General features: G+C 46.3%; 1 protein-coding gene across 7 annotated transcripts in view; it reads left to right on the forward strand.

Annotated features, from left to right (window-relative positions):
* The first annotated feature begins 3,142 nt into the window (after positions 1-3,142).
* Positions 3,143-25,987, forward strand: part of PIP5K1C (phosphatidylinositol-4-phosphate 5-kinase type 1 gamma) — a 73,925-nt gene continuing 51,080 nt past the window's right edge. For all 7 annotated transcript variants that reach the window (XM_084614641.1, XM_084614642.1, XM_084614639.1 and 4 more), the window contains exon 1: positions 3,143-3,374. In XM_084614641.1, coding sequence (XP_084470767.1) covers positions 3,281-3,374 — 94 coding nt within the window. In that variant the 5' untranslated portion in view covers positions 3,143-3,280. The remainder of the gene's footprint in view (positions 3,375-25,987) is intronic.

Raw genomic sequence — 25,987 nt, forward strand, 5'->3', positions numbered from 1 at the left:
TAGGCTTGAATAGAGATTCGGAGTGGCTAAGTCATTATGCAAGGTAACCGATTTCCCCTTCTTTTTTTCCAACCCCCCAACCCCCCTCAGAGGTTCTTGTTAAACCCTGGATTTGTGCTGGATGGAAATGGCCCACCTTGATTATCATACACATTGTAAGGAGAGTGATCACTTTAGATAAGCTATTACCAGCAGGAGAGTGGGGTGGGGGGAGTGAAAACCTTTTGTAGTGGTAAACACCCATTTTTTCATGCTTTGTGTGTATAAAAAGATCTTCTATACTTTCCACGGTATGCATCCGATGAAGTGAGCTGTAGCTCACGAAAGCTTATGCTCAAATAAATTGGTTAGTCTCTAAGGTATCACAAGTACTCCTTTTCTTTTTGCGAATACAGACTAACACGGCTGTTACTCTGAAACCTGACATGTTTATAGCGCTCTATATACTATTCAGCAGTTCTCATTTTAATGGGGTCACCAAGGCCGGTCTTAGACTTGCTGGGGCCCAGGGCAGAAAGCCACACGGGGCTGAAGCCAAAGCCCAAGTTTTTAAGAGAGGTGAAATTTGGGGTACACAAGACAAATCAGGCTCCTGAAAGGGGTACAGTGGCCTGGAAAGGTTGAGAACCACTGTTTTAACACATGATAAACGGGTCAAATGGGTGGGAGCTTAGACTTTCGAGTGGTGTAACATGTTAATGTTTTTGCTGCCTTGTCTACACTAGGCTTTTCAGAGTGGGTTCTTTCGAACGTGGTCTGAGATCCCCCCTTGAAATCCAAAGCTAAAGTGTCTCTCGGGGCTAATTTCTTTGAAGAGCTCCTTTTAGACAACATAGCTTTCCTAAGGGATTGTTAGTGGCTCTTTAGAAACCAAACATCCTAACATCACCAATTAGATTGACCAAGCCAGCCTGACACCGGCATTTGCATGACTTCCTCACCCCGGTTCAGCCCTGATGTGAGGGGACAAACTTCTATTGACTGGAATACTGTTGCATTCACTTACACCATGGCTGAATTTTAAAGAATGTAGAGAAAAGAACTTTGGAACCTAAGGGTGTTGGTCACAGAGCTGCTGATTCAAATTGGAAGGGGGAGCATCAATTTCAAATCTAGTCAGTTTCAACTATGCTGTAAAATACTTGCAGGTTCCACAACTGCTCCTCACTGCCCCTCTTCCCCATCCATTTCCCAATCACATTTCCCTATTTGTGCAGATGCAAAGTGAGGTCTAATACTCCACTTGACTGCATTGCTCTGTTTGTATGTTGGTAATCCGATAACTTTACTGCATTGTTCTGTGTGCCGGTACTATGATAATTTTTGAATGCTGCATCCGATTAATGCTAAAATGTCTAGGAATGGTATCAATGGTCAGAAACCTGTTTATGGTGGTGAAAACTGGGGTGGGTGGGAAATGGGGCACACACAGAGCCCCTGCCATCTGGTTAACAGAGTGTCTGCTTTTACCACCTTTGTCTGTAGATCAAAGAGCCAGCTCATGGCAGAAATTAATGCCTTTCAGCATAACAACATCCCTCAGCTCTGATCTGGCCTGGTTTAAAATGTTGGCACCTTGAAAGCCTTCTCTCCCAGAAAGAACCAAAATAAGGAGAATGGAGGGGGGCATGGGACAATGGAGCAAAGATGGGAATGGGGGCACAGAGAATCCCTGGAAGGGGGAGGTAGAAAGAGGGGACACTGACATAGAGAGAAGGGGGAATACGGAGAGGCACAGAATGCTGCTGGAATGAGGGGGTGGGTGGGAGGGTTGCAAGGAGTCCCTGAAATAGAGGGGACTGGGAGGGTGGCACACAGGGTGCTCATGGGGGGAATGGAGGGATGCTGAGAACTCCTAGGGCGTGCAATGGACACGGCATGCACAGGCACAGAAGCGTGACCCTCTAGTTAAAAAGATTTTCCTCTCCTCTACTGCTGAATTAAAACCCCACACAAACAACAGCGGAAACTGACAGACTCTACCAGGGAGAGGAGGGGGTGACAGAAGTGCTGCTGATTCACATGTATTAGTCATTATCACATATATAACAGTAACATCAAGGGAGACCCCAGGATCAGGGCTTATTGTATTAGGCAATGTGCAGTCCAATGTGCGAAGCATCCAGGTGCTGCAAAGTCAAGCCATGGATGCCATGTCCCATTCTACCACATCCTGGCACAAGGGCAGTGGTGCCATCAGAGCAATGCCACATTCCATCCCGCAAGGTCCCAGCACGGGGCCCTGGTGCCATCGGGGGCGATGCCATGCCCCGTCCTGCTACGCCCCAGCATGGGGCCACGGGGGGATGCCACGCCCCGTCCTGCCACGTCCCAGCACAGGGTGACGGTGCCATCGGGGGTGATGCCACGCCCCAGCACGGGGCCATGGGACCATCGGGGGCGATGCCACGCCCCATCCTGCCACGTCTGAGCATGGGGGACGGTGCCATCGGGGTGATGCCACACCCCAGCACGGGGCCACAGGGCCACCGGGGGCAATGCCACGCCCCAGCACGGGGTTACCGGGGGCAATGCCATGCCCCCTCCTGCCACGCCCCAGCACGGGGCCATGGTGCCATCGGGGGCGATGCCACGTCCCCTCCTGCCACGCCCCAGCACCGGGCCACGGGGGCGATACCACGCCCCATCCTGCCACGCCCCAGCACGGGGCCACGGGGCCATTGGGGGCGATACCACGTCCCCTCCTGCCATGCCCCAGCACGGGGCCACGGGGGGCGATGCCACGTCCCCTCCTGCCACGCCCCAGCACGGGGCCATGGGGCCATTGGGGGCGATGCCACGCCCCATCCTGCCACGCCCCAGCACGGGGCCACGGGGCCATTGGGGGCGATGCCACGTCCCCTCCTGCCACGCCCCAGCACGGGGCCACGGGAGCAGTGGAGCCGGCCAGGCCGCTCGGCCAATGAGAGCCTCCCGCGGAAGGCGAGGCCGTGTTGCCGTGGTGACCCGCCCGGCCCCGCTCCCGGCTCCGTGGGCTTCGAAGGCCCAGTCCCGCTCTCCAGCCCCGCCCCCGCCGCCCCACATCGCCCAATGGGGGCCCCGTTTCTGTGCCCAGGGGCTCGCTACTTCCGCTTCCTGCGGGCTCTATGGTCTCCTTCCGCCGCCGGGGCCCGTAGGGCGCCTCTAGCCGCCGCGCTCCTGGCTCTATGGTCCGCGCGGCCCGGCGCGCTCCCCGCTCTCCTCCGCGTCCGCCTCGCTGCTGCCGTCGGCCGGGGCCGGGGCCGGGGGAGCTGCCGGGGCCTGCCCGCTCTGGGCGGCCATGGAGCTGGAGGTGCCGGACGGTGCAGAGAGCGCGGCCGAGGCCGGAGCCGTCAGCCCGGAGGCTGGATGGGGGGGGCCGGACTCGGCAGGAGGTGAACGGGCGGCGAATGCCGCGGGGTGGGGGGCTGAGGCTCTCCCCACGGGGGCGCCCGGCGGGGACCCGTCCGGGCTGAGCGCCCCTCCCCTCCCCCCCTCCCCCCCCGCACTGCCCCGGGGGGCGCCCGTCCGGGCTGAGCGCCCCTCCCCTCCCCCCCTCCCCCCCCCCGCACTGCCCCGGGGGGCGCCCGTCCGGGCTGAGCGCCCCTCCCCTCCCCCCCTCCCCCCCCCCGCACTGCCCCGGGGGGCGCCCGTCCGGGCTGAGCGCCCCTCCCCTCCCCCTCCCCCCCCCGCACTGCCCCGGGGGGCGCCCGTCCGGGCTGAGCGCCCCTCCCCTCCCCCTCCCCCCCCCGCACTGCCCCGGGGGGCGCCCGTCCGGGCTGAGCGCCCCCCCTACCCCAATAATGTTTCCTGGGCAAAATCCCTCCATGCATCGAGAGGAGGGATCGCTCAGTGGTTTGAGCATTGGCCTGCTAAACTCTGGGTTGTGAGTTCAATCCTTGAGGGGACCATTTAGGGATATGGGGCAAAAATTGGGGACTGGCCCTGCTTTGAGCAGGGGGTTGGACTAGCTGACCTCCTGAGGTCCCTTCGAACTCTGATATTCTATGACTCTCTCCTGTGGGGGCCCCCTTCTAAGAAGCGAGCCTGGGGCTGCTCCGCTCTGCAGGGTGGCACTGCCCTGAGCCTGCCCTGCTGCTCACTCTTCAGGAGTCGGGAAGGGGGCAGCTTGGGGTGGGGAGCCCCTGGAGCTGGGCGCTCTGGGTGGTGAGGAAGACCCTGCAGCTCGGGCGGGGAGGGGCTGTGTGCGGGGAGGGGCATTAAAAGTAATGTACTAATGGCAGGGGCAATCTGGGCTGCCCCTGGGGCGTGGGGCGGGAATAGTGCAGTGCAGCAGCTTGTGGAATGAGAGAGGTGGGAGCCCCATTGCTTAGCAGTAGGACATCAGGGGATGGTGCCTCGTCTACACAGGACTGAGCCTTGGCGAATAGGGCACAGTCTTTCGTTACTGAGATGAACTAGATGGGACTGAATAGGCTTTCTCTGTCATCTCTCTTGAAAGGAGAGTGCTGGAATATCAGCAACATGCAGGGTCTTAGGGAAAAATTACCCTTCTTCTCCCAACCAAATACTAGGAGGCGACATCTGAGCAGACAAGAAGCCTATTGCTGCCTGGGTTTGTTGGCTTTTCTTAGCCCTCCTGTCCCTGTAATATCTGAGTAGCCTCACAGGCATTTTTGACGTTATCCTTGCAACATCCCTGCACGGTAGGGGAATGGTAAACCACATTTTATAGACACTAGGGCTTTTAAATGACTTGCCCAGGGATCACACACCAAGTCTGGGTTTTAGTCCTGTGCACCAACCACAACTTTCTCTGGAAAGTGCGCATCCATTTGGCTCTGTTCCTTTGATAAACTACAATGTTATGTTCATATTCATTCCCATAGAGAATGGGATGGGAGGGGTCTCCTCTCTTGCATCCCTGGTCTTCATTGCTTTCATAGAATCCTAGGAGATGAGGGTTGGAAGAGACCTCAGGAGGTCATCTAGTCCAATTCCCTGCTTACTCAAGCTCTTCCTCTGACCTCCCCCCTGTAGCCCGTATAAGTTGTGAGAACCTTTTCCAGTCACAGGAAAATATTTCTGTCAAGTTATCAGTTCATCTTTTCCAAAGCAAGATCAGAAAGCTCTGCTTTCTCAAGGCTGCTTGAAAGTGATTATAAGGCTGGAAACAAGCTCCTGAGGAGGCCTGGCTATTACTGATAATATTAAATGAATTTGGGAGTCTCAAACTGACAAAATCAGAAACACATTGCTGGGCAAATCCCTGTGCATCTGTTCTTGCTCGCTGACTTACAGTTCATTATAACTTTACAATTTTTAGGTTCAGTTTTGCATATGACCATGGTGCAACTATTCCAGGTTCTTAAGCGGACAACAACTCCCATTGTGGGTCCCTTTCAGAGAGATGCTGAGTATCTCTGGCTCTGAACACTGAATTTATTCATAGTATTTAACAGAACCAGCTAAATTTTGATGTAACAACACAATGATCTGATTTCTTTTGGGTTTTTAGAGGCAGTAGAACTTAAATAATCTACTACAGAAATTGGTGGAGATGCCATCTAATGGGGTTGGCAGTGTTTAATAAGCCAAATGTTGTAAAAGGTGGTCGTAGCCACACTTCTAGAGACTCCCAGCCGGGTCATGCACTTTCTGCTTCAGTTGATCAGTACTGCTAGGATAATGGAGGGAACAACTGCATGTGGCTTGCTGCAAGAGAGATCTAAAAAAGTAAATCAGAGATTTTTCTAGGCTTCCTTTTCTGGAGCACAGTGTGAGGCTTAGAATCATAGAATATCAGGGTTGGAAGGGACCCCAGAAGGTCATCTAGTCCAACCCCCTGCTCAAAGCAGGACCAATTCCCAGTTAAATCATCCCAGCCAGGGCTTTGTCAAGCCTGACCTTAAAAACCTCTAAGGAAGGAGATTCTACCACCTCCCTAGGTAACGCATTCCAGTGTTTCAGCACCCTCTTAGTGAAAAAGTTTTTCCTAATATCCAATCTAAACCTCCCCCACTGCAACTTGAGACCATTACTCCTCGTTCTGTCATCTGCTACCATTGAGAACAGTCTAGAGCCATCCTCTTTGGAACCCCCTTTCAGGTAGTTGAAAGCAGCTATCAAATCCCCCCCTCATTCTTCTCTTCTGCAGGCTAAACAATCCCAGCTCCCTCAGCCTCTCCTCATAAGTCATGTGTTCCAGTCCCCTAATCATTTTTGTTGCCCTTCGCTGGACTCTCTCCAATTCATCCACATCCTTCTTGAAGTGTGGGGCCCAAAACTGGACACAGTACTCCAGATGAGGCCTCACCAATGTGAGGCTTGTTTAGCAAGATGCGATACAGGCAGCAGGCTTTACGGCTTTTGATGCTGAGTAGAAAAAAGAAAACGCTTTGTCACAAAGCAACAAAAATCTCACTTGCTCTTTTGATTTTTTTTTAAATCTTTTTAATTTCCTAAGAGTGTCGGAGGACAGCAGAATATTATTGTGATGCTTAGGACACAGCAAGGAGTCTGTGGAAGCTATGGCTCAGCTGCTGACTTAAAACAATGAGTGGATAATTTTTTTCCTTCTCCAAAAAAAGCACACTGGCTGACCTAAAGCTGTAGGAGATCTAGTCTCATTTGACTAGCACCAGGCAGATACAGGGCAAAGAATAATGTTGTCAATGTTTTCATTTGAAAAACTGCTTACTCGGTACTTACATAGCTTTTTCCAAGTGTGCCACATGACTAGATATAGACAGGTCCCTGCCCTGAAGTGCTGACTGTTAAAATAGGTAACCGGGAATGGGGGTAGATGGGCAGCACACAGAAACATTTTAAAAACATTGTCAAAAGAAAGTTTGACCTAAGCCTGACTGCATGCATTCTTCTGTGAAATATTCCCAAATACATGGTTATGGCACGCTGTCACCATAAGGACTCCACTGAAATCCTGTGAGGGCAGGGCACTGAGTGAAGTAGCGGGGTGCATATGTGTTTTGAGAACTCGCATTCCTATGAATGGGAACGCTGTTCCTTTGCTTCCAGGCATATTTTGGGATGGATACCTCCCAGATAGAACTTCTCCTTGTCTCACCCTCTGTTTCTCCACTAGCAGTTTTCCTACGTTTCCCACCATTGTAGCTGCTGTACACAAATGCTGATTGATGTGATGGTTAAAGCTTTGGAAACTCACTGCACCAGCACCCGTTGCTGCTACATTAATGGAAGATTGCTGGTATAGACAAAAGCCACTTTGCAGTTGGATTGGCTGAGAGCTGTGCTTCCTTATTAAATGAACTTGACAGAGTTAATTAACAGCCTTGTCCAGGTCAGTAAAGGCCTCCAGAATGCATGGGGAGAAATGGCATGATATGAACTTCAAGGAAAGAGAGGACTCAGTATGCACAGGGACGTAACTAGAAGTCATGGGATGGAAGTAAGAGGAAATTTGGGCTGAATATCAGAAACATTTTTCTGGCAATCAGATGGATTAAATTGTGGAGGGATCTCCCAAGGGGAATTTTGGAAGTTTCATGATGTCCCGTGGGGAAAAAATCACACTTGACATTGGCAAGCAGGAAGTGCTCATTCATGAGCACAAGGGTCTCATTCATCAACTTCTGCAGAGTGTGATCTTTCTTCCTCTACTCCTCCCCCCACACACCTGGTTTTAGCCATTGTGGGGGGAGGGATAGCTCAGTGGTTTGAGCATTGGCCTGCTAAACCCAGGGTTGTGAGTTCAATCCTTGAGGGGGCCATTTAGGGGTCTGGGGCAAACATTGGGGACTGGTCCTGCTTTGAGCAGGGGGTTGGACTAGATGACCTCCTGGGGTCCCTTCCAACTCTGATATTCTATGATTCAAAGAACAGTTTTGAAAATTGAATCACATGTAAACTGCTGCGGTACCATTTTCCTGAGTCTGCAGACAGTCTAGCCTAAACAGCTGCATGCAGTTTTACCAAGCAGCACTTGAGGACTTCACTCAGTTTTGCTGTGAGCGGCAGTGAAAGTGATGAAAATCCCATTATCTTCACATGGCAGGTCTTCGAGGAAGCTCTGATAAGCAGCAGTAGTGGCAGGCCCCAGAGTTACTCAGAATGGAGTACCTGTCCCTAGAGCATGGTTGGGAAGGGTGAATAGCAATGACCTCATCCTTCTCTCCTCCCTCTATTAGCAGCATCCAGGAAGCTCTGAGGGAATGAGAAGAGTCCAAAAACTCCTTGTAGGGAGTGGGGCTCAAATTATTGGAGACCCCAACTACATAATGGCGTTACAAAGATGGTGCCCCCAAGCAGGGTCCAAAGGCAACATACTTGTAGGAATTGCAGCAGTTTAGGGAGGTGAGGCCTGGATTTCTCTCTCACCCCACGCCATCTTTCTGATCTCTCTATCTAGTTGGTGTTTGGTCAGTTTTTCAAGTCTTGCCCCATCACTTGTGACTCTTAAAAGCTAGACTGGGCAAAATACTAGAATCCTCCAGTGTCTAGAGGGTGAGCCCTCTATTTGTCAGGAGATGGGCTAGATGATCTAATAGCCGGATTCCATTATCTGGCTCAGTACAGTGTTTCTCACTGTCTGCTTTCTCCTCCCTGGAAACAAAGGGGGAGTGCAGGGTGGAGTCTGTTCACTCTTAGGTGTTCACCCTCTTAGCCTCCGTGGACACTGGCATTATAGCTTCAGTCAATCTTGACATGTTGGTGTTAGGGGTGCTGGTTAGAACACTATTACAATGAAGTGTTTGCTCATTGGTGGAAAATCTCTTCCTCAGCCCAAAGATAAAATCATAAGTAACTTCACAAGGGATGTGGGAAATGGTTTTATCCAGTGAGCAGATTAAAAAGCTGAGATAAGAAGTCTACCTGCAGGCCAGAAACAGTTCAATCTTTCCCAGTGTGGTGAAAAAGGAAATTGGAGAGGTCGCTCTGGGAATGGAAAGATCTTATAAACTTGAGGAAGAATCAGATATAAATATCATCCCACGTGTGATGAAGGTTCAAAGCATGGTGCTGTGGTGCATGCCCACTGCCCTTGGAAACGGTGCCAGTTAAGGTTATGGTGGCTAGTTAGAAGACCCCCAGACCCATTGACATTTTATAGACCCTCTGCAATAGCTTCTCCCTAAGTCAGCCCAGTACATAGCCCATCTGTGGCAAATTAGAAGAAAGCCTTTGAACTAAAGTTATAACTGGTTTAGCAAACTAATTGCCCCTTTAAATGAGAATAGGCAGGAAGTGAACACGAAGGGCTGGAGGATTTCTAGTGGAGGTTGAGAGCTGAGGAAGGACCATAAGAACTAGAGACTTTCCAGCTTGGCACTGAGTATTCTAGCCACTCTTTTAAAATATTTTGGACTTGAGTTTTTTTTTACTAACACTTCGGCTTAGCCAGCATTGATCTGTATGTAACAGCTAGTTGCATAATCCAGTACTACTACTTAGCATATGTGCAACATGCCTCAGGTGGCACGTGACCAGGATTCATTGCCAAATCTGGTCCGCAGGCTGGATCATTAGCTTCCCTGTCCTGCACTGGGTACCGACTGGCAGTGCGGCGTGAACACTGATTCATACCCCCCAATCCAGTACTGGTAGGACTGAGTGAATTGCTGCTGCTGCTGTATTCCATTCAGGGAGCTTTCTTATAGGTCTCTGAAGAAGTCTTCCTTAGAAAATGATCTGAGACTGTACAAGTAGTGTATAATTTGAGCCCAATGATTAAAGCAATTCACTCACATGATTTATGTGCTTCTGGCAAGAGCCCGTAATCTGATTAAAATGTGAATTTTCCCATATACAGATCTTGCAGTATAAAAACAAAGTCCAGCTTACAGTGCTAGCTCTCTTCATGAAGGCACCTTTCTGCTGAAACAAATTAAATCCAGAAATAGGTCTGACATGGTCATGTGATATTCTGACAAAGGTTTGGAGTACTGTGCTCATCAGGTGCTGCTTACATCTTTGTCACTTCTTATTCCCATCCATCTCTTTGGACTGCTGAGCATGTTCCTGCAGGCCAGAATTAATTTGCAGGAGCCTGGCGGGTGCCTTTCTTCTGGCAGTGGTGATGTTGCACCTTAGTATTTTCTAAGAGGCTTTTTTTCCAGCACATGATTAGTTCCCATCTCTGTGCATGTGGGAACAAAGAGTTGTTCAAGATGTAATAGACTTGAAAGTCACATTTGTCTGAAAAGATTGCCTCTACCCTAGTCTCGTGTAACTACAGCAGAGATGGCTAAAACTGAGATTAGAGGGAAAACATTTTTCTGCCTGTCAGTGTCTATACTTGGTGCATAGTCAGTTTCACTCTGATCTGTTGACTTCTTGTCTTGAGCCTTCTCTTCCCCAGTATTTACCAGTAACACAGTAGCAGTTGGAGTTTAGCTCCAGGAGCTTGTCTCCTGTTTCTAGGATCCCCCCACTGAGGTGGGGAATAGCAGAAGCTAAGAATCACTTTCTTCAATCCCAAGACATCTTTATAGTGCTGGATTGCAATGGGAGCTTGGTGGGTCACAGAGTCCCCTTGTTCTCTAGACCCTTCTGATGCTAGGGAATATAAAATCTGGGTGCCAGGGAGCCCCCTTCTTTTTTACAGGCTGTGGAGCAGTGAGAGCTTGGGCAGGGACTGTGGGAGAAGTAGTACTTCAGTTTCCAGGTGTTCTTTGCAGGTCCTGGAGAGGAGGTTAGAAGAGAGGCTTTGCCTTGCTACTCCTGCTGAAGATGCAAGTGCATGGAGGCAAGAGGAGGGGTGAGCCCAAATACGTTTGGACCTGTATAAATATCAGCAGAGCACCTGGAAAACCTATCTATATTTTTTCATAAAGGAATCTTTTAAAAAAGATTAAAGGGGACTCTATCAGAGTGTTATTTTTACTTAATTTTTAAAAGTCTAGGTGACTTTGTCCTTTAATTCGAATACATGGCTTTCCCATGAGATGCCGTGTCTTGTTCTGGTCTCCTGACAGCTGTGCAACCTGCATGAATACAACTGAGAGCAGAACTTGCTCCATTCTTAGCCACATTAATAAAGAGTTAGTCATGCACTCAATAGGCCCAAAGTATTGAGCTTGTTCAGTTTCATGTGCACAGAGCAGGATATGAAGTTGAACTGGTTTGATATATTCTAAAAGAGCTCTCGTTCTGTGGCTTGAGTTCCCAATAATAAATTTACATTAGGTACCTCTGCACTGCACTTTACTGTTCCTTAATCTAGTTGAAGAGACTTGTAGAAACAAAATATTTTCAGGTTTCAGAGTAGCAGCCGTGTTAGTCTTTATTCACAAAAAGAAAAGGAGGACTTGTGGCACCTTAGAGACTAACCAATTTATTTGAGCATAAGCTTTCGTGAGCTACAGCTCACTTAATCGGATGCATTCAGTGGAGAATACAGTGTGGAGATTTATATACATAGAGAACATGAAACAATGGGTGTTGGCATATATCCCACTGGTAGATGCACAGGTAAACAAGCCTCTGATAGTGTGGCTGATGTGATTAGGCCCTATGATGGTGTCCCCTGAATAGATATGTGGACACAGTTGGCAATGGGCTTTGTTGCAAGGATAGGTTCATGGGTTAGTGGTTCTGTTGTGTGGTTGCTGGTGAGTATTTGCTTCAGGTTGGGGGGCTGATCGTAAGCAAGGACTGGCCTGTCTCCCAAGATCTGTGAGAGCGTTAGCATACTGTGTCCTTTTTCTTCTGTAGAGAAGCAAAGTGCGTGTTGTAAATGGCTTGTCTAGTTTTTGTAAAGTCCAGCCACGAGGAAGTTTGTGTGGAAGGTTGGTTTTTTATGAGAGTATCCAGTTTTGAGAGCTCATTCTTAATCTTTCCCTGTTTGCTGTAGAGGATGTTGATCAGGTGGTTCCGCAGTTTCTTTGAGAGTGTGCCATCATGTGCTGGCAATGCCCCTCTGCCATGTCCATTGGTCAGACTGGACAGTCTCTATGTAAAAGAATAAATGGACACAAATCAGACGTCAGGAATTATAACATTCAAAAACCAGTTGGAGAACACTTCAATCTCTCTGGTCACTCGATTACAGACCTAAAAGTTGCAATTCTTCAACAAAAAAACTTCAAAAACAGACTCCAAGGAGAGACTGCTGAATTAGAATTAATTTGCAAACTGGATACAATTACCTTAGGCTTGAAGAGAGACTGGGAGTGGATGGGTCATTACACAAAGTAAAACTATTTCCCCTTGTTTATTCCCCCCCAGCCTCCACCGTCCCTCAGTCATTCTTGTCAACTGCTAGAAATGGCCCACCTTGATTATCACTACAAAAGGTTTTTCCCCCCCACTCTCCTGCTGGTAATAGCTCACCTTAAGTGATCCCTCTCGTTAGTGTGTATGGTAACACCCATTGTTTCATGTTCTCTATGTATATAAATCTCCCCACTGTATTTTCCACTGAATGCATCCGATGAAGTGAGCTGTAGCTCATGAAAGCTTATGCTCAAATTTGTTAGTCTCTAAGGTGCCACAAGTACTCCTGTGCTTCTTGAAAATATTTTCACTGTCTGTAAGTCTTTGGCAAAGCAAATTGCTTGCCCCGCAGATCCACCCTGCATTTACAGCATGTTGGTTGTGTACCTGCTTTGTACTCTTTCAGTACACGCATAAGCACCCACATGTTCTCTCTTGTGGCATGGAAGATTCCTTAATGCAGATCTGTGGCATGCCAAGCACCTTACTGCATGCAGCTTTACAATTCCACTATATTGGTACCTTTTATGATGGCAAAACATCAGTAACCCAATACAAAGATAAGTCAGTCAGTTAGTGATGTCCAACAAAAGGCTGCTTGATGCTGATATTAAATAACAAAAATCCAAAAAAGGAGGTGATGGAAAAGCCTGTAACTTGCTTGGTGGCCTGTGTGAAATGAGTTTAGCTTTAATCTATATCACAACTAGTGCTCCCAGCAGAGAGCCCAAAGATTGCACATCCAGAGATCAGGGTTGACACACACTAGTGGGAAAGGCTTTCCTGCTATGCCTGACCTATTGAGAAGTAGAGGGCTTTAGTCTGTAGAAGATATCAATCCAACACCTTTCACCAACGCTGAAATCCTGTGAATAGTCTAAGAGCCAATAGTGCTGTCTTGCCTTCCTTTAGGCAAATATTCTGCTCGTAGGGCTGTGTGGTGTGTGTTTGTGTTGGGTTTTTCCAGTGTTGTAGGTAGCGTAATTAACCTCAGAACTTCCTGGGAGACATTTCTAGTAATAAAGAAAAGGCCAAAACCGACAACAGTAGCTTTTCTCACTTTCTCTTTCTCACCCACATATTTAAACAAAATCTCTTCAACCTATAATTAGGTGTACAGTAGTTGTTTTCCGATGTGTTCTTGTGGCTTCTCCAGGTTACATGTGAGTTTCCTCACTGGCTTGTGGTGAATAACTAGACTGACTCTGTGTGTGTGGTGGGTAAATCTGGAGGATTCAACATATTCCCACCAATTTATGCTGTTCGGAACTGCCAGCGATGCTCAACCGGCCTCTTTCTGTCCTCTCTAGATTGCAGAGGCGACTGCACATCCCTGAGCAATTCCAGTTCGTAGTGAGCTATTTACTGTCACTAATTTTTTCCTACAATATTACCGAGTAAAACAAAATGCCACTGTCCTTCTGATTCTGTTATATCTAAATAAGTGAAGCCAGTGAGTGACTCTGTGATATAAATGTTGTTCTTAAATATTTACTGTAGAACAGGAAAGGGGAATGATTATTTTATAGTATTCAGACTGCACATGCAGTCAAATTTCATCTGTAGTAAACAGTGCTGACTAGAATTATCCCTCTGTACAGTTGCATGGCTTTTGGGGACCCAATGTCAATAAATGAAATATCACCGTGCACAGCCATCTGTATAGTGCTGAGAGTGCAAGTCACTTTGCAGACTATTCAGGATGGGGATGTGCTCTTCAGTCTTGTCTCTAATTTAGAATTAGCAGTATCTGCAATAGTAATATTAATCTGCCTTTTGCCATGAGACTATTGGCTTAAAAAATCTTCATATAAGAAATATTCATTTGGAAGTGGGTATATCTACCCGTTCATCTGTAAACACTACACAGAAAAGCAGGGATAAATATTGGCAAACCAACAGGTAGCTGTGTGCTTCCTTATTGCTTATGAACTTGTCTGTGCCCAAGCCAATCTTGTGACAAACACACTGCTTCTGAAATTATCTGTAAACAAGCTGAGCATGGGAACTTTTCAGACAACTTGAACACAGGGCAAACAACTTTTTCTTCCATTTTGTGGAACACTATTCTAATCTTAAATTAGCAGGATGTCAGTTGACCACAAGATGAGAGCAGTGTCATCTTGTCTTCAGTGTCACTACATGGCTGATGATCACATGGTTGAGAAAAGCTTCAGTGGCACTAAAACTGTCAGTGTTGGACATAAAGTGAATATCCAGCCATGCCACCTTAAGGACCTAGGTAGTGATCAATCCAAGTGGTACTCAGTCTGCAAGAAGGCATGTCCCCTTGGGATTTTCTATGATGATGATCTTGTCATCTTTCTGGTCTTTTAAGACCTAGCATGCACTTGGTACTGTATCTGTTATTTATAAAGCACTGGTAATGCACTTGTATTGTACTCAAAGCTGGGTAGCTCGAATACATCTTCCTCCTTTACTGTATAACCTTGTAAAAGTCTTCAGCAACATATGGAAAAGATTGTGTGCCTATTAATAAACCTTAAATCCAAACACTGATAACTAGACAGTCAGCCTTTGATGCTTTTACAATGGAAATTGCGTTAATTTGGATTTCACCAAAGCCATGTCTACACTATCAAAGCGACCCATTGTTATAAGGATTGTCTGCAATGAGTGCAGCTAAATCATCTTCAGCACCAGGTGAACTGCAATGAGTGGCTAACGCTTGTTGAGTCTACCGTACATTAGCGCACAAGTGTAGAGTGTGTGTGTGTGTGTGTAACTTTTGAGATACAGCATTTAAAGGGGCATGGCCACTTGAAAGAAATCACGTTTGTCTGAAAATAGTGTGCGCGCGATAGTTATAGGTATAATTTACAATGGGTACAACTGAAAGATTAGGTTTTGGCAACACTTTGTATTGTCAGTTTCACTGTTTCCTTAGCATGAAGGCAGACTGACTATGCAGGAAGGACCCTTCTATGCAGAGCCGGTAGCACCGTCTATAGTTGAAGTTGCCAGCACTTTCCCTGATAAGTTGCTCCCTATTGTTGCTTATATAATTTTTCCAAACGCTCAACTATTCGGGCTGAAACTTTTCATTGCCTGCTCTGCCTCAGGTTGATTATTTCTTTAAGTTTCAGCAACTTAACTTCAGCTGATCAGCTGCTTGAGGATGAGGTTAAGGGAAAATAGTCTTGTCAATGTTAAATTATTTCCTCAGTATTCTCTTTGAAGTGCTCTAGCTCCTCCATGCTTTGGATTAAACTTAATTCCGTGCAAAGGATGGACAGTGAATGAGACAGAGGGTTATAGGAAGAGAAATGATGTCCTCTTAGTTCTGAGGCACTGAACTGGGACTGAGGAGAGCTGGGTTCTGCCCCCATCTCTGCCTCTTCTGTGTGGTGGATCAGACTAATATAATAAAGATTTGTGGATCATGGTGGATAATCAGCTGAATATGAGCTCCCAGTATGATGATGTGGCCAAAATGGCTAATGTGACCCTTGGATGCATAAACGGGAATCTCCAGTAGGAGTGGAAATGTTTTTACCTCTATAGCCAGCAGTGGTCACACCGGGAGAAATAGAGTCCAGTTCTGGTGCCCTCCATTCAAGAAGGATGTTGGTAAATAGGAGACGGTTCAGAGGAGAGCCATGAGAATAATTAAAGGATTAGACCGCATGCCTTTATAGCAGGGATTGGCAACCTTTGGCCCGCGGCCCTCCAGGATAAGCTCCCTGGCAGGCTGGGGTGGTTTGTTTACCTGCCACGTCCGCAGGTTCGGCCGATCTCAGCTCCCACTGGCCACGGTTTGCCGCTCTAGGCCAATGGGGGCCGCAGGAAGCGGCACGGGCTGAGGGATGTGCTGGTCACTGCTTCCCACAGCCCCCACTGACCTGGAGTGGCAAACTGTGGCCAGTGGGAGCTGCAGTCGGCCGAACCTGCGGATGCAGCAGGTAAACAAACCGGCCCGGCCCCCCCAAGGGGCTTACCCTGGTGGGCTGCATGCCAAAGGATGCCAATCCCTGCCTTATAGCATTATTCACAAAGCTCAATCTATGTAGTTTAGCAAAGAAAAGGTTAAAAGTTGACTTGATTAGTCTGTAAGTACAGTACCTGCATGGGGAACAAATGTTTAATAATGGTCCCTTCAATCTAGCAGAGAAAGGTTTAACGCAATCCAGTGGCTGGAAGCTGAAGCTAGACAAATTCAGACTGGAAATAAGCTGTAGATTTTTTTTTAAATAAGTAGTTGACCACTGGAATAACTTACCATGGTTTGTTTTAGAAATACAGCCAATCTTGATTTTAAAAGATCTGCACTATGAATTATTTTGGGGAAGTTCTTTGGCCTGTATTATATATAAGTCAGACTGGATCAGTGGTTCTCAAACCTTTGTACTGGTGACCCCTTTCACATAGTAAGCCTCTGAGTACAACCTCCCCGCCTTATAAATTTAAAACCACTTTTTATATATTTAACACCATTATAAATGCTGGAGGCAAAGCAGGGTTTGAGGTGGAGGCTGACAGCTCGCAGCTCCCCATGTAATAACCTCGCGACCCCCTGAGGGCTCCCGACCCCCAGTTTGAGAACCCCTGGACTAGATGATAACAATGGTCTCGTCTACCTTGGAGTCTATGAATAAGGCATATGCCCAAGGGGACTGAATGAAGGATGCGTGGACAACCCCAATTCTGCCACATTCTAGCTGTGGAGTGCTTTGCAACCCTAACCTTCTCTTGTCATAGCTTATTACATACCAATAAAATTCTCAGCAGTGGAGCAGAATAAGACTGTATGTATAACATAAAGGTTTAAAGGTACTCTCTATTCTTTTCAGGACAAGGACATATTTAAAGGGGATGCAGTGGGACTATTAAAGTTTCAAGTTGATTGTGTCTTTCTAAGCTCGTAAATATTCATTTGTCTTGAGTTGTTGTGAACCAGGCAATGTTGTATTAACTGAAGCAACCACTGAAATAACAGCATGGCCATATTTTTAATACCAGTCATGTAATGTCTATAGCAATGAGAGTTTAGTCAATAAGGATGGTATGTGGATTTTCACTTTTGTTTAGGACTCTCTAGAAGCTCAGGTAATTGAGGTCACTTTAGGCCAAATTGGGGAGCTTGGGAATTGAGTAATTTTGGTACATATTGTATTGGCTAAATCCTTTTGTGTTGTGTGTGAGTTATAAAGTCAGATGAATGCTTCCATGCAGTGGGCAGACTTGAGACCTTTTCATCACTCAAGACACATCTGTAAAATCAGTTTATCATCACACAGCTCCCAGCAGATCACAGTGCCTTGAAGTGCTAAATCTTATCGGCATGCATTGTAGTGATAGAAATAACCTGTATACAAAGCACTCTTACTGTGTTAACAAAATTGGTAGGAACTCTGTGGTTACAGCAGTTGAGATAAGACATCGTTAATATTTCATTACTGGTGCTTTTTTGGAAATGGGATGAAATCCTGGCCCCATGGAAGTCAGTAGGTGTTTTGTCACTGACTTTACTAGGGCCAGGACTTCACCCAGGGCCTTCAAAGGTTAGGGAATAGGAAGAAAAACTTCAGTCTTGGCACAAGTCCTAGAAATGAAGGTTAGTCTCAATTACAAGTCAAATTAAGATGGTTAACCATTGCCTCTTAGAGCTACCACTAAGTTGACTGTTCTGTTTTTAAAAGGTGTAGATATGACCTTATTGTAGCATTGAAAACTTCAATTCAAATTTTCTTTGGTGGATTTAAGGTTCAAACTGTTCTGGTTTGTCTTTGAAAAATGAATCTTCTAAAGTGCTACATGGGCTTTGGTGCTTGGTGCTGGCCTACCTGGATCTCATCATGAGGATGGTGAGAGCCTGCCCAGGTTGGCACTTTCCCAGTCATTCTCAGTTGCTGCTGCCCAAAGGCTATGCAGCAGGATGTACTAGAATCATTCAGCCATTGTGATTGTCATTTGTGGTGTGCAGGGAACGCAGTGGACTCTGATGAAAACTTCCAAAGACACACTGGCTCTTTCTCCACCATAGAAAGAGATGGGAAAGGAATCAGACTTTCACTTTCCATGGAAGATTTCTATTGGATGCAAATTTTGATCGTTTAGGGATTTTTTCAGCCAAATCTTTGTTCATCTCGCAAACTGACTTTTGTAAACCCTTCACAATAGGAATGTCTCACCCCATTTTTAAAGAAAGTCAGTCAACTAAATAACCACCCTTCTCTCTGAAAATTCCTTGCCTACAAGGGTTACAAATAACTCCTAAAATGAATGTGATTGAAAGATTAACTGAATGTTTTTCAGGTTTACATTGTGCATGTAAGAGCACTTTGTATATAGTCAATTTTCCTGCTTCCCCTGTTAAGGCAGTCAGTTCCCTGTGTGTTTTTGGGCTTTGTGCAATAACAGGAGAAATTTTAAATTAAAAAGAAAAAAAAGGGGGGGGGGGGATAGGAAATGTGATTGAAAACCTACAAAAATTGTCCGAGGGACTCTGTTCAAATGGAACACCTGAAAGTACTTTTTTTAATTGTCCGTTTCAAATTGATGTCCCTTTAAAGGGCAGCTTCCCTTTCTATATTTGCTCTACAATGGTTCTTCTCACCATCTGCCCACATACGTGTTCATGGACACCGTGTTGAAACCTTAGTAGAGTTCGTTGACAGAAATGCAAACTGTAGAAATAGTATGTAAATTCAAAGCTGGAACTAAGATAAAAATAGCCTTGCAACTATTCCAGGGTCTTAACACTTTAGAGAGTTAAGAAATGATGTCCTATTCAGTTGCTGGGCTAATGCTTGCCTTGGCAGAATGGAGAAGTAAGGGTAAAGTTTCACGCTGGAATCCTGTGTTTTCTGGCTCCTGTTGGTTTTAAATCAAACACATGTAATATTGTTGTGTTCACAAGGATTGTTCTTTGAGCTATCAAAGCTGAGATCTGGAAGATTAACCAGGATCTGTTACATTCCTAACTTTATTATATAATGCTAAGACCACCAATTATTAGATCAGTAATTAAGCTTCTTTAGTGGAATGCAAATTATGCTTCATTCTCTACCACTCAATCTTTTCTTTTTCCAGCAATGGTTTATTAAATCTCCTCATGAAAGCAGGTGGGAAGTTAATCCTTCCAGTGTAGAGGGTATAGGATCTCTCTCCTTAGACATAGCATTTGGGCATCTCTTCTGTCTTCGGTTTGTTCTCATGAAAGAGAACTGATTCTGCAGCCTCTTTCTCCACTTCAGTCTGTCAGGGTTGAATGTCTGTTTTTTTCACTTCAGTATTAAACAGGAGTCACTAGTGGATTAACTTTCTAGGGCTCTCCCCTAAGAAAATGGCTTCTGATCCAGTAATGCTGGAAAATGCTTATTAAAGAAAATGAGAATCTTGGGGGGAGAACTTCCTAAAATTGTGCTAATGACTTTTTGTGGCTTGTTCACGTATTAATCATGTGTAACTATAGATAGCCCTTCCTTCTCATCCCAGCACCCCCCAAAAGGCCACTGAAGTCCCTGCAAACCTGAGTTTTTAAATATCTAAGTCCTGACTCTCTGCTTATAGTGGAACAAGACAGTTATTGCAATGAGATGCTGACAATTTAAGCGTATGTCTACACTACGAAATCAGGTCGATTTTATAGAAGTCTATTTTTAGAATTCGATATTATACAGTCGATTATGTCCACACTAAGCACATTAAGTTAGTGGAGTGCATCCTCACTACTGTGGCTAGCATCGACTTATGGAGTGGTGCACTGTGGGTAGCTCTCCCAGTCTCCGCTGCCCATGGGAATTCTGGGTTAAGCTCCCAATGCCTGATGGGGCAAAAACATTGTCGCGGGTGGTTTTGGGTACATGTCGTCAGTCGTCCCTCCCTCCGTGAAAGCAAGGGCAGACGATCGTTTCGTGCCTTTTTTTTTCCTGGGTTACTTGCGCAGATGCCATACTATAGCAAGCATGGAGCCCGCTCAGCTCATTGTCACCGCTGCTGTTGTGGGCAAGTCTATTGTGGGGCTGCTCTGATTTAAGTAGCCAATACAATCATTGACGTTCTGTTATCAAGGTTAGTGACTCTGGGAAATGTGCCGGTCTTTTTAGATTTTAGGTGCATCATATTTCTGTCCTTTGTCTCTGGTGAAGAAGTCTTACAGCCGTACATTCAAGTCCGGTCGGCGCTGTAACACCCCATAGTACTTCTGTGGTTGACACATGTAACAGGTCCGAGGCTCTTGCTCTTTTGCCTCGGCCGAGGTACCTTGTCCCACCAGGACCTCCAAGCATTCAACACAGAAGCACCTGCAGCAGCTGGCATTGCTACACAGCAGCAGCTCCTGGGTGCCTTCACAGCAGACGGTGCAGTAGGACTGCTGGCCATCCTTGTCCATGGTGTACGGCTCTACTGCTTCCGCTGCAACTCTGCTGTCCTGTGAGCTGGAGCCTTCTGCCTCAGGCTGCTCTCCCAGCCGGCAGCACCGCACAGTCGCACCTACCCCTTGCTCCCATGGCTTGTGAAGCCTAGACGGTAGTAAGGAACAGTTCAACTATTGGCTGAGCAAGTGCAGAATGGTGGTAGAATGTGCCTTTGGACGTTTAAAAGCTCGCTGGCACTGTTGGTCAGACCTCGGCACAACCAGCATTCCCATTGTTGTTGCTGTTTGCTCCATAATATCTGTGAGAGTAAGGGGGAGATATTTATGGTGGGGTGGGAGGTTAAGGCAAATCACTTGGCATCAAATTTTGAGCAGCCAGACACCAGGGCGATTAGAAGAGCACAGCAAGGCGTGCTGCACATCAGAGAGGCTTTGAAAACCAGTTTCATGACTGGCCAGGCTTCAGTGACAGTTGTGTGTTTCTCCTTGATGCAAACCCGCCCCCTTTGTTGACATTTAATTTCCTGTAAGCCAAACACCCTCCCCCCTTCAAAATAAAGTAACTATTGTTTTGAAACCATGCATTCTTTCTTTATTAATTAAAAAAAAGAGATAATGGACAAGGTAGCCCAGGTGGGGTGCAGGAGGAGGGAAGGACAAGGCCACATGGCTTATTGTAGCCACACTAAAAATCAAACTGTTCGAATGACAGCGTTCTGTTGCTCGAGCCATCCTCTGAAGTGGAGTGGCTGGGTGCCCGGGGCCTTTCTCCCTCTCTTCCCCTCCCCCAGCCGCGTTCTTGGGTGAGGAGGCTATGGAACACGAGGAGGAGGAGGGTAGGCGGTTATACAGGGAATGCAGCGGGGGGCTGTGCTCTTGTTGGCTTTCCTGCAGCTCCAACAGACGCTTCATCATGGCCGTTCGCTCCCCCATTAGCCTCAGCATGATGTTCTGCTTCTGCTCTTCGTGTTCACTTAATTCTTTCCTGGCCTCTGCCACTGAATGCCTCCAGACATTAAGCTGTGCCCTATCAGTGCAGGAGGACTGCATGAGCTCGGAAAACATGTCATTGCGAGTGCGTTTTTTTTTTCATCTTCTAATCTGCAATAACCGCAGGGATGGAGATAATAGGGGGAGCGTAGAAACATTCTACACGCTACGATTCTAGGGGGACTGCATGGTCACCTGTGCTGCTGAGTTCACCATGCTGACCAAACAGGAAAAGAAACTAAAAAGTTCCCAGGGCTTTTCCTGTGTACTGGCTAGTGCATTGGAGTGCAAAGCGCTGTCCAGAGCGGTCACAATGGAGCACTCTGGGATAGCTCCCGGAGGCCAATACCGTTGATTTGCGTCCGCACTACCCCAAATTTGACCCAGCAAGGTCAATTTTAGTGCTACTCCCCTCGTCGGGGAGGAGTACAGAAGTTTATTTTAAGAGCCCTTTAGGTCGATGGAACGGGGTTGGTTGTGTGGACGCAGTCATTTTTAAATCGACCTAACATGGCTAAATTCGACCAGTGTAGACCAGGCCTAAGGAATGGAATCAGGAGGCCTGTTTTTGCTTCTAAATTGTAAACTAGATTTACCTCTCGTTGTGTTTTGTGTGAACAGGGATGGCAACCCCACATTGATGCCAATTTTAAGAACATTTGGAGAAGAAATGATAAGGGTTAGAGTAGAGGACTGGATATTAGGACTCCTGAATTCTGTTCTTGAATCTGCTACTGACTCCATGGCCTTGGGGAAAAGTCACTTAATGTGTCTGTGCCTCCACTTCCTCATTAATAAAATGGGCATAAAACTAGCTTTCACAAGGTGTTGGGGCTTAATGCTTGTAAAGTACTTTGAGATTTTCAGATGGAAAGGTACGATGGATGGACAAAGTTGCTTTTAAAAAAGCAGAGTGACTGAAATGAACTTTGGAAAAACTAACTTCAAACTTCATGAAAACACTTCTATTAATATTGAGATTTGTGAATCTTTTTCCTTTTAAACCATCTTCTGCCTAGTTAGTGAGCCCAGCATTGCAGTGTTGTACTAATACATAAAAACCAAAATGTGAAAATGACTGTTAATTAGCAACCAGAAAGCTAAAACTGACCAGTATGAATTTGCAGAAGCATAAAAATTAAGCTGGATTTGCACCTTGGGACACACTTAAGGTTTTTTTGTGTGCTAAGGTGATGTGGAAAACCATTTTAATCTGTAATAGGGAGTGTCTGAGCCTGTTGTGAAAGGAGAGTAACAGGCACTTGGATTGAGGGTGATCGTTTATAGGAGCATTTGATTGATGAACGTATTTTTGGCAGAACTGGTAGGATTGTCTTTAGTTAAAGTAGCCTGATACTTTCCATAACGAGCCCTGTTTTTCAGTTGCTTGCTAACCATTTGGGTTGGACATTTCCATGTTTGCTCTTTCCCTCAGGCTGACTTTTGGTTCAGTGGTTCATTCGTTTCTGAGAATGAGGGCAAGAAAAGTAGCTTTGCCAGTATTACACATTGTTCCATTGAGCTCTAGCATCCCCATCCTTTGAAGTAAGATCATGAAACTTGAAAGTGATAGTGCTGGGGTCAGATAACTGCCTTTTGCTTTCCCTCTCCCAGTCATCCACTTACACGTGCTCAGTAGAGCTTGTTAAAATTTCTTTGGTCATGGTGCGAGCCCCCACTGAGCCTCTTTCATGGTGGACACGGAGCTAGAGCTCCAGTCAGGGATCACAGCAGCCACAACTCCCTGTGTCTGAGAAGAAAAATTCGCTGGGTTGGGAGCTAGGAAAAGATAATGAGTTCTAGTCTTCCACTCCTGGGGGAATTCTGTACCCAAAAAATAAATTCTGCACACTATTTTAAAATTCTGCAAATTTTATTTCTCAAAATAACACTACATAATCATGCCAGTTCCAATTATTTTGGTAACTTATTTCAAAATACCTGTCAGCAAGTATGTCTGTAACAATACAGACACACAGAAATTTCCCACCAGGAGTAGTGTGTTAAAGAAACTCTTAGGACAACCCAGTTCGTGTTTCTTTGCCTCCTCCCTGTCCTGAGCCCATCTGGGGGCCTCCCCCATCCAATACACCCAAACCCCCTACCTCCCTCAGCACCAAACCACCACCCCCCCACTCCTCAGAGCCCAGGGATCCAGAGGGAGAATCAGTCTGAGGCTGGGTCCCAGGCTTGTGTGGAGTTTTCTGTGTGCCGCTGTCTCCTTCCCTCAGGGGTTGCTGGGAACTGCAGTTGCTGGGACCCCTCTAGCTCTGCCCCCCACCTCGCCCCAATAGTGTCTTCTGGGTGCAAGCTGGGCTCTGCTGGGTCCAGCGGTCCCTAGCAGTGACCAGCAGCACTGCAGCCTATTTTTGTGGGGGAAAGGAAATTCTGCATGCACAACATTAATTTCTGCAAAACTCTGCATTGCACGGATTTCCCCCAGGAGCAGTCCCTGCTTTTCCACTGACTTAATTCTGTGCACTTCACAGCCCTCACTGAGAGGGGGTCCATCTGCCTACCTTAAGAGGTAGGCAAGTATCACTTTTCCCCCTCCCTTTTCACATATGAGGGAAACTGAGAGATTGCACAAGGTCACTTCCAGTAGAACCAAGAATAGAGCTCTGTCTCTGACAGACCCAAGCCTCTTTCTTCTTAGGTGCCCTGCCCTGAATGAATGTGTGACGTTTATGTGCCTGGCTGTGCAGACCACATCTCCCACTATTCCTACAGCATCTGGAATAGAGCCAGAGATTTTCAGCATTCCTCTCTTGTCTAACAAATAGTTGTGTAAGCCATGGGCAAGTTTGTGTCAAGCCACCTTATGGTTCATCCACATAGAGGCTAATGGTGGCTACTTACTCTTTTAGCTCAAATGGTAGAGGTCTGTGCCTTGGACCCAAGGATTCTGGGTTATAACCCTCCATGCAGAGGGTCTTCATGTTCTACATGATCTAACTTCTGTTTTTTAAGAATCTTAGGAAACTATTGTAAAGATCTTAAAAGAACATTAAGGTTGCAAAATCAGGCACTCGGACATTAAGAAATGTTAAGTTTAAGGTTGCAAGCTATAATCTTGAATTGCATGTGACATAACTTACTCGTCTAAGCATCCCTGTCTTATTCAGTGTGCAGGATGGACAGTGAATGAGGCAGTGTGTTGCATGAAGAGAAATGATTCTCTCTCTTGTGCACAAGGTACTAGGCCAGAACTTGAGCTGGGTTCGGTTTCTGGCTCTGCCTCTAACTGCTTGTGATGGTGGGCACGACTATTGCAATGTACCAGTGCAGGAGGCCAGAATGAAAGTTGCATGATCACTCTTAATTCTGGCACTTCCTAAGTCTTGAATGCTTGACATTGCAACCCCAGTGTCTTTGGAAGTTTTCTATATTTAATATATAATGTTATTGCTCTATTTATATTCTAATTTAAGATTCCTGTCTGAAAAGACCATTGTTCTTTAGCTTGGACCATTTACCCTTACAAAGTCTGGGCACACAAATGGGGAGAACTCGTTCCTGAATGAATAAAAATTTGACACAGCCGTATTTGTTAAATGGAAGTAATAGATGCCAAGCTAGGAGTATAAGAGAGAACGCTGCTCAGTGGGCTGGAGATACTGCCTCGTTTTTATCTGTCTGCTTTTGAGCAAACTTGCAGATCTGTACCAGGAAGGGCCTGTTCTTCAGCTCGGGGTTGGCTTGGCCATGTTGGAGGCGCCTGTGAGAATGGTGTACGGTGTCATGTAGCTAACACATCCATACTTATCGGCTGAGTCACAAGGTGCCATACCTCACTGACAGTTCCTCTGGAAATAGGATTTCTACTGAAGTTTCATCTTTAAGGTTCATTATGGTCTCTGGCAGCTCACTTTGAGCTTGTTTTGTTTGAACAATTTAGGTGCCTCTCTTTGATCCTCTTTTTCCTATACTTGTACATTTTTAAAGGGCCATCACCAACTTGAAAACCACATTTGTCTGAAAATGTTGGACATATTATTTAAAGAGGGCCGTATAAGACACAAGAACTCTTCTTTTTTTGAATCGGTTTCAATAAATCAAGTTGAAACATTCTCTTTGAAATTAACCTCAAATTAGATAAAATGTTAATGTCCTCTTCTCTTCTCCTCTCCCCCAGTCTCTTCAACTTTGTAAGCTCTAGCCTCTGGCCACTGGAAAGTGCTTCATGAAGGAGAGGAGTTTAGTCAGTGTGATGTGAGCAGCCTAGCAAAGGGGCTGCATGTTCAGTGACGCATGTTGTTACACAGCCCCATTCACAAATCCCCTGTTCGTCTGTGCTGCTTTGAGCACCCCCAGGAAAATCTCCCTGTCATGCAACGTTAGCAAGAGTAGAATTAAATCTTAGAGGATTTAGACAAGCAGCTTTTGCTGCAAAGCAAATCGGAAAGTACCCCACCCGCTAAGAAAAACCCAGGTATATTTCCAGAGTGACGCATAAGACATGGCCTTAGTATTCAGACAGTTGCTTTTACTGTGAGCAAAGGGTGTTACATCTTTGGGGTC

Source organism: Lepidochelys olivacea (genome assembly GCF_965140295.1).
Source record: "Lepidochelys olivacea isolate rLepOli2 genome assembly, chromosome: 25".
Classification (NCBI taxonomy): Eukaryota; Metazoa; Chordata; order Testudines; family Cheloniidae; genus Lepidochelys; species Lepidochelys olivacea.